Genomic DNA, 7,771 nt, shown 5'->3' on the forward strand with positions numbered 1-7,771 from the left:
GAAAAAAAGGGAAAAGTCAACATTAATTCATATATAAGTAATATAAAAATAGACACAGATCCTAGAGTTATTATTTGTTTGAGACAGGATTCTCTGTGCTGTCCTGGCTGTCCTGGAACTTGCTATGTAGACCAGACTGGCCTTGAACTCACAGAGATCTTCTCTCTGTATCCCGAGTGCTGTGATTAAAGGCGTGCCTAGCTCCCCATCCTTATGTACTGTATGTTTTTAAACCAGTACCACACTTTGTATTTGTAACAGAAAATGTTTTTATTCCTTTGGAATCTGAGCTCTTAACATGTCCTACCCACCTGTGCCTTGGTTATAAATGAAAAACTGAGTGACTCCCAATTCTGCTGATCTGATTCTCAAACTCATGTATTCTGGCAGTGGGATTAAGAAACTCCTTATCAAAAAAAAAAAAAAAAAGAAACTCCTTATCTTGGCACAGGCTCATAGTATTACCTCATTGTAAGAACTCTGCAGCTTCCTTGGTAACCTTTCATTCTGGCTTTATAGCTCTCATTACCATATAATTTATTATCAAAACCAGAGGCTCAAAGAGTAAAATGAAGCTTTATTAGTATTTGTACAAGAACAACAGGTGACTATCCAAAATGTCCTAGGTCACCAGCAACAGAAGATTGCCCTATTAATACAAAATTGAAAGAATATCCACTATTCTGGGAGACCAATGAATTCCATGCACATCAGCCCTCTTGCCTTCTTTGGTCAGAAGCAATCTTTTGGGACAAGATAAAAATGCATAGCACTCAAGGTGCCTCTGTCTAGTGCTTCAGGCAGAAGCTACACCAAAAAAAAAAAAAAAAAAAAAAAGGCAAATTCAAACCGAAGCATGTCACAGGAAGAAAGAATCATTGTCCTCTTTTTGATAAAATCAGCCACCAGCAGATAGCTGTCCAATGCCTCTGGATTAATGCACCTGTGCGGTGATTCAGGCTGGCGGCGGCTGCTGTTGCTGCTGGAAAATGCAGTGCTTGGTACTGTCAGTTTCCAGGTCAGCCTGGATAAGGGAAATGCAGGCTAGTGAAGACACACCAGGCACAATGGCCATGCTATTCATGATCCCACTGAATAAGCACTTGGGTAACTGGGGAAAGATGCTAGCCAAGGGCAGTCACATGACAAAGGAAGAGCCCCTTCTCTGGTGATAAAGAGTCACGTGAGACCCAAGCATTTGAATACTCCAGCATCTCACTGAGGAGCCTATTTACACATGCTTCCCTTAAATTTCTCTCATCGGGGTTTATTTCTTCCATATCCTCACCACGTACGCAACATTCCATTCCTGCCACAATTATGGCACAGCCCATCATCCTCTAGGGAAAGTGAGGAAACATCTATATGAAGTTTTGTACCCTGGAAGGCCTGTTCTTCTCCACTGTCCCTAAGCAGAGCCACAACTGTTCCCATCTGAATTCACAGCAATCTGCAAATCACCTTCCTCTTTCTCCTTCATAGTCAGTGAGTGACGCCATAAAGAACTCTCAATGTCTCAGCAAATGGGAGCTATCAATCAACGGTTAGATGCATGCGAGGCCATTTTTATACACATCACTTGCACTTCAGGACAGAATCACAGCTGCTACAGATCACATCTGGCTTAAACATTAGAGATAACACATGTCTAAAGGCAGCCAAGGTTTCATGGTCACCCAGTGCTCTGGGGGCAAGTCAGGAGAGCCAACTCTCAGCACTGTTTGTATCACCTATAACATGCACAAAAGCTCTCTTTGCCCTGGGTTCCAGTCTAGCAGGGTTTTTCCTGAATATATATATATTTTCCTGTGTGTCTCTCTGTCTGTCTTCCTGGGTCCTCCATACTCTCTATGGTTAATTCTTGTCAATCAGTTGCTGGCTCTGCCTCGAACCAAGATTGATTCTATTAACAGAGTCTCAGGGTTTCACAGTGCGATCAAATATCCCGCAACATATATGTTCACCCAAGTGTGGTATAGGTTACCTCCAAAATCCAAAGTGGATAAAAATAAAGCAATAGCAGCAACAATAAAACAAGCAATCTTTTCATCTGGACACGAGCAGAGGGAACAAGGAAGGACTTGTCTTTCACCCTTAAAGGTGTATCATGTGCCCCACGTGTGTGGAACTTATCTTACTCATGATCACCACCTGAGCTTACATCTTACAGCATCCGTATAACAGATGAACACAATGTCCCATGAGATGCTGTTCAAAAACCCACTTGCTGGCAGTAGGTTCATAGAGTAGATAGAGTCCTGGGGGGAAAACAAACTGTTTCTGGTTTTGTTCTACCTATGAGGCTGGTGGAGCAGTGAGGGGGAGAAATACTTTATCAAATGAATGGCTGCTTATTAGCTATGTGTCCATGGTTAGATAACCCTGGGAAGAGCCTCTACCGAGCTCATGGAAATCTCATCGGTGCCCCAGATTTTCCGGTCTTCTGAGCAGTTGGCCGGATGACCTAAAGAGAGGTGGTCTACATTTTCCAGCTCAGGTTTCTCAGGAGGCAGACTTTGTGATGTAGACTGAAGTGTAGGAGGTTTGTTGGGAAGTGATCTAAAATCACCACCTTTAGAGAAAGTGAAGGAAATAAGACTGGGGAGAGGTGGAAGCAGGCAAAACTGCAGCCCCAATGAAGCCTTCAGTTGATTTCACAAGGAACACTGGGGTGGGAGAACCTGACAGACAGAGCTGTTCTGAACCGGGGAAAAGGGACAAGTTCTTGGTGCCTCTGAATCACTAGCCTTTGGGATAGACTTTCCCCAAAAGGGGGTGTAACTTTGGCAGAGGGCAAGTCCTGGCAGATACTGGTCCCCTTGAGAGGAAACAAATGCTTCAGTCCTGAAAATAGAATCTCAGTGGCACATGCTTGGCAGCATCTCTACTAGCCCCACATCCTTTGAGGGCAATGTCCTAGGTGTGCCATATTGATTTTATTTGGTTAATTTCATTTGTTTACTTATTTGCAATACTGGAACTGAGCAGAGGCCTCACACATGCTGGGCAAGTAGTCTACTGCTATGCTAGAAACCGAGCCCTTGTTATATCAGCCAAAGAGGGCCCATAATCAAGTATCCATACCCAAAGATTCATTCCAGCCCAGTCATTTGAATAGGGTTTTTCTCCGACGGTAACCATACTTTCTTTCTCCAATTATAAAACCAACCATTTGGCTTTTGCTTCATCCTAACCAAAATGGAGGAGCCCATTTCTATGGCAGCATCCCCTTCCTGAGACCTCCAGACTCCGCTTAGCTTCCGACAGGGATGCAATTTTCAGTGCTGTCGTTTACAATTTCTTCTGGGCCCTGCCTGAAGGTGGATGAGAAACGCGTAGCTCATAAAGCCACCCCAACAGACCTCTTTCAGCAGTCTGACATTTTGCCATGCATGGTTGAGATTGTCAAGTCGACCAGATGTAGACTCACCAGAGACAAGTCCCCGGGTGTGCCTGTGAGGAATTTTTCTAGGTTGGGCTGAGGTAGGGAAGACCCACCCTAAAAATGTGGGCAGCACAATTCTGTGGGCTGGAGTTCCCAACTAGATGAAAAAGAGAACATGAGCTGAGTTCCAGCATTCCTCATTCTCTGCTTCCTCACTTGGGTGCCTTGTGCCCAGTTGCCACGCTTCCCCACCATGATGATTAGAGACAAGGGCCTGAACTATGAGCCACGGTAACCCCTCTAGTTGTTTTTATCGGGTGTTTGACCATAGCGATGAGAAAAGTAAGACAGATTCATTCCTCTACAACAGGGTAATGAATCTCTAACCCCACAAACTTAATCTGAGAGACGTATTTTCTGTATACTTGCCCTGCCACTTTCTGAAAGAGGAATGTTAGTGTCTGATTCAAAGTAAGGATCTGTCAGCCAGGTGGTGGTGGCGCTCGCCTTTAATCCCAGCACTCGGGGAGGCAGAGGCAAGTGGATCTCTGTGAGTTTGAGGCCAGCCTGGTCTATGTAATGAGTTCCAGGACAGCCAAAGCCTCACAGAGAAACCCTGTCTGGGGTAGGGGTAGGGGTGGGGGGGGGGGGAGTAAGGGTTTGTGTGCTTCTTTGTATTGTGGAGTTGTCTCCTTTTTGAGACAAGTTCTCGTATGCAGTAGCATTTGCCTAGACCTTGCAGTCTCTTGCCTCAGCCTTCCAAGTCATGTGATTACACACATGTCCTAACCTGCCCAATTTACCACATCATCTGTCCATCTATCATTACACAGTGAGCCCTTTCTTCTTCTTTTTTTTGTTTGTTTGTTTGTTTTTGTTTTTTGAGAAAGGATTTCTCTGTGTACCTCTGGCTGTCCTGGAACTTGCTCTGTAGATCAGGCTGGCCTCAAACTCACAGAGATCACCTGCCTCTGCCCCACCCACCCCACCCCCAGTGCTAGGACTAAAGGCATGCACCTCCACCACCCAGCACAACAACACCTTCCAAGTTCTAATCACACAAAGCAAAATTCAGAACTAAGCAAATTGCCAATTTGTTCATAAGTGGTCAATAATGCCTATCTTTCCAGTATTCTGAGAAGTACATTAAGTGCCTGGGTGAAAAGCCCCAACTTTGCTGGGCATGCAGTAAATGCTTACTAGAAGTAAACGCTTTTCTTCTGTCTTCTCCCCCAAGAAGATAGGTAAAATTGTGCCATAAATGTCTGTTTAGTCACATCCCATCTCATTTAAAGTACTAAACTAAGCTATGGGATGGACTCAGTGACTTTGGAAATGGTAACAGCAGCCCATCCCTCAAGTTCCTGACTCTCTCAGCTTCTTGAGGGGAACCAGCCTCCATCAGATGGATCTCATTCCTTTAGCTCAGGAAAACCAGATTTCAAATTCCCAGAGCTGCCACTCAGAACATTGCAAATGTCTGCTGGTTGCCTCGCCCACCCGAGCCCCAGTCAGCTCCCTCGTCTGGAGGGAAGGGGTCTCACGAGGACTAACAGTGCATGTAAGCATTCTGCACGCCACCAGGCATGTAGTAAATGCTAATTTATCACCCATCTTCAGTGAACAGAGGGCTCAGTATGCAATGGTTAACTGTGTAGTACTGCTGAAGATGCTTAAGATTTTTCATTATTATTAATGTCATTATGACCGTTGCCTTGGAAACTACCACCCAAAGTGTGTAATGCTGTGAAGACAGCATGGTTATCCAGCCTAAAGACGCACCAATGGAAAAGCCATAACTGTTCTGTAAGTGCATCTATCTATTGTGTCCTTGTCAAAAAAAATGACACCTTAGTAAGGTTACATATGATCTGACTGTTACCATAGAGATGCAGAGGATATTTTAAATACATTTAGCTTAACCTTTAATATCTTTTTTTTTTTTCTGATTTGCAGTTTCTGTAACCTAACATCTATTTTTGCGATCGAGACCTTCGGAGTGATTCCCAGGTAATGAGCAGTACCTGATAATGCTGCAGTTTTTATGTATTTGCTTGTTTTAGTTTTACTGTTTCCTGGCTTTACTGTTTTGGCTGGTCTGGAACCCATGCTTCCTCCATCTCAGCACAATGCCTAGCAGAGAGAAGATGGGGTATGCTGATCAAGGTCCAAGAAAGAGCCATTTGCTTGGCCACAGAAGGGAAAAATCACACTAAGATAACTGCAGGCCAAGAGAAACTGTAACACTACAACTAAGTGTTCTAGTAAGATGTTAAAGTCAACTAGAAAACAACACTCTAAGTGTCTAGACTAAGAAATAAGCCCCCTCTCAAGGGAGGTCCTACACAGAATCCCAGGTGAAGGGCCTCAGCAGAGAGTAGCTTCCAGTACACACACACACACACACACACACACACACACACACACACACACACACACTCACCTGTGCGCTCACAAATATACTCACATATATACCCACACACTCACACATACACCCTCACACACATTCACAAATGCTCAGTTACCACCAGCGGGATAGCCAGGCCCTGAGCCTGTAAGGGTAGCACCCCTTACTCTGTAGCCTGAGACAAGAGGATCACTTGAGCCCAGGAGTTCCAGGCCAGTCTGGGAGCACGCTAAGGCCAGCTCTCCCTGTGTGTCCCCTTGCCTCTGAATGTGCTGTCAGTGAGTAATGACACCATCCTGATGGTGACTCTTCCCCACACTTGGCAGTTCTCTCTATTCCTTCAAATTCCTGAGATGCCACATCTTAACAATTGCCAAAAAAAATCCAGTCTAATTTTTAAATAGATCTTGGACCTAACCACTTCTCTCCATTTCTTCACTCACACCATCACTTACAAATACTTTAAAACTGGTTTACACGCCCTTCTCAGTTCATTCTTCACACTTGGTCGGCATCATCCTTATAAAATGGCCATCCTGTTTCACAACCATGAAACTCCTTCTTGCCTTTTGCCTAAACTCCATGCTCTCTACTTACTGTAAGCATTTTCTTATCTGGCACATGCCCATCTATTTTTGCCCCCCTTTTTTTCCTCAGGGCTAGAAAGCAAACCCAGGCCTCATTCCTGGTAGACAAAGGGCTCTACCACTGAACCACATCCCCAATCCCCTTGGTACCTGTCACTCCTCATTTCTAATCACACTGACTCTGGAGTTCCAGTCACACTGAACTAGGTTCCATTCCAGAATGTCCTGGAAGGACCTCAAGGTTTCTTCATACTTCTGTGGCATCTTCTCCACGCACATACATCTCCCTTTGCCTAAAACAATGTTTCGCCACAGTCACTTTCTCCACTCCCAGGCATCACTAGCCAACTCCTACCCACAGTTGGGTCCCTCCTCTGCTCCACTCCCAGGCATCACTAGCTGACTCCTACCCACAGTTGGGTCCCTCCTCTGCACCACTCCCAGGCATCACTAGCCGACTCCTACCCACAGTTGGGTCTCTCCTCTGCTCCACTCCCAGAGCTCCTTCACGATCCCTCCTCTCCTGATGGTCACACTCTTCTTCCTGATCAGCCTCAAACATTTAACTGCCTTAAGGACTGACACTAGGACTTAGCACTCTGATCTGTGTGACCAGCAAGGCAGCTAACCGTTCTAAGATAGCTTGATTGTGTAAATTAATGGGCAGAGCGTGAATAATGGCTTCTTCTTTGTTGTTCTTATTCTAGCCCAAGTGTCTACCTGGTAGTCGCCTTCCTTTTTGTCTTGATGCTCACATTCATCAGCATTCTAGTTCTGAGCTATTTCTGGTACACCAAGATTTATAGACAGTTTATTTTTGAGCCACTTCACAAGCCTCCTACAAAACTGAAGAAGAATTAGGAAATCTGAGAGTTAATTCTGGATATATATACATATATATGTAAATAGATAATGTAGATATATGTAATTATATTGAGAATATGTGTTTGGCTAAGAAATATTAAATGTAAGCTCATATTATTATTAAATTGAAGATCTGAAAAATGTTCTTAAATTATTCCTCCAAATAACATATATTACTGTTTGTTATTGTTGTTATTCATTTTAAAGATAGCATATACACTGTTACATTGCATTTAACAATAAAAATCAGAAGCTGGCTGGTAGTGGCAGCGGCAGTGCATGCCTTTAATCCCAGAAGAGGGAAGACAGAGGCAGGTGGATCTCTGTGAGTTCCAGACAGCCAGGGCTACACAGAGAAACCCTGCCTCCAAAATAAATAAATAAATAAATAAATAAATAAATAAATAAATGAAAGAAGAGGGAGATGGAGGAGGAAGGAAGGAAGAAAGAAAAAAAAGGAAGTACCCAGCTCTTCCAAAGGACCTGGGTTTGACTCCCAGCATCCACATGGTGACTCACAGTAACTCC

At 44.2% G+C, this 7,771-nt stretch overlaps 1 protein-coding gene across 5 annotated transcripts in view; it reads left to right on the plus strand.

Annotated features, from left to right (window-relative positions):
- Positions 1-7,490, plus strand: part of Catspere (catsper channel auxiliary subunit epsilon) — a 130,029-nt gene extending 122,539 nt beyond the window's left edge. For 3 of the 5 annotated variants that reach the window (XM_052737763.1, XM_052737764.1, XM_052737766.1), the window contains 2 exons: positions 5,342-5,395; positions 7,087-7,489. In XM_052737763.1, the coding sequence (XP_052593723.1) occupies positions 5,342-5,395; positions 7,087-7,240 (208 nt within the window). In that variant the 3' untranslated portion in view covers positions 7,241-7,489. Of the gene's footprint in view, positions 1-5,341; positions 5,396-7,086 lie in introns of all 5 variants that reach the window. The other 2 variants (XM_052737767.1, XM_052737765.1) reach the window with 2 other exon arrangements.
- Positions 7,491-7,771: the final 281 nt, after the last annotated feature.

The sequence above is a fragment of the Peromyscus californicus genome, unplaced genomic scaffold (genome assembly GCF_007827085.1).
Source record: "Peromyscus californicus insignis strain IS unplaced genomic scaffold, ASM782708v3 Scaffold_14__1_contigs__length_90479793_seg_2, whole genome shotgun sequence".
In the NCBI taxonomy this organism is placed as follows: Eukaryota; Metazoa; Chordata; class Mammalia; order Rodentia; family Cricetidae; genus Peromyscus; species Peromyscus californicus.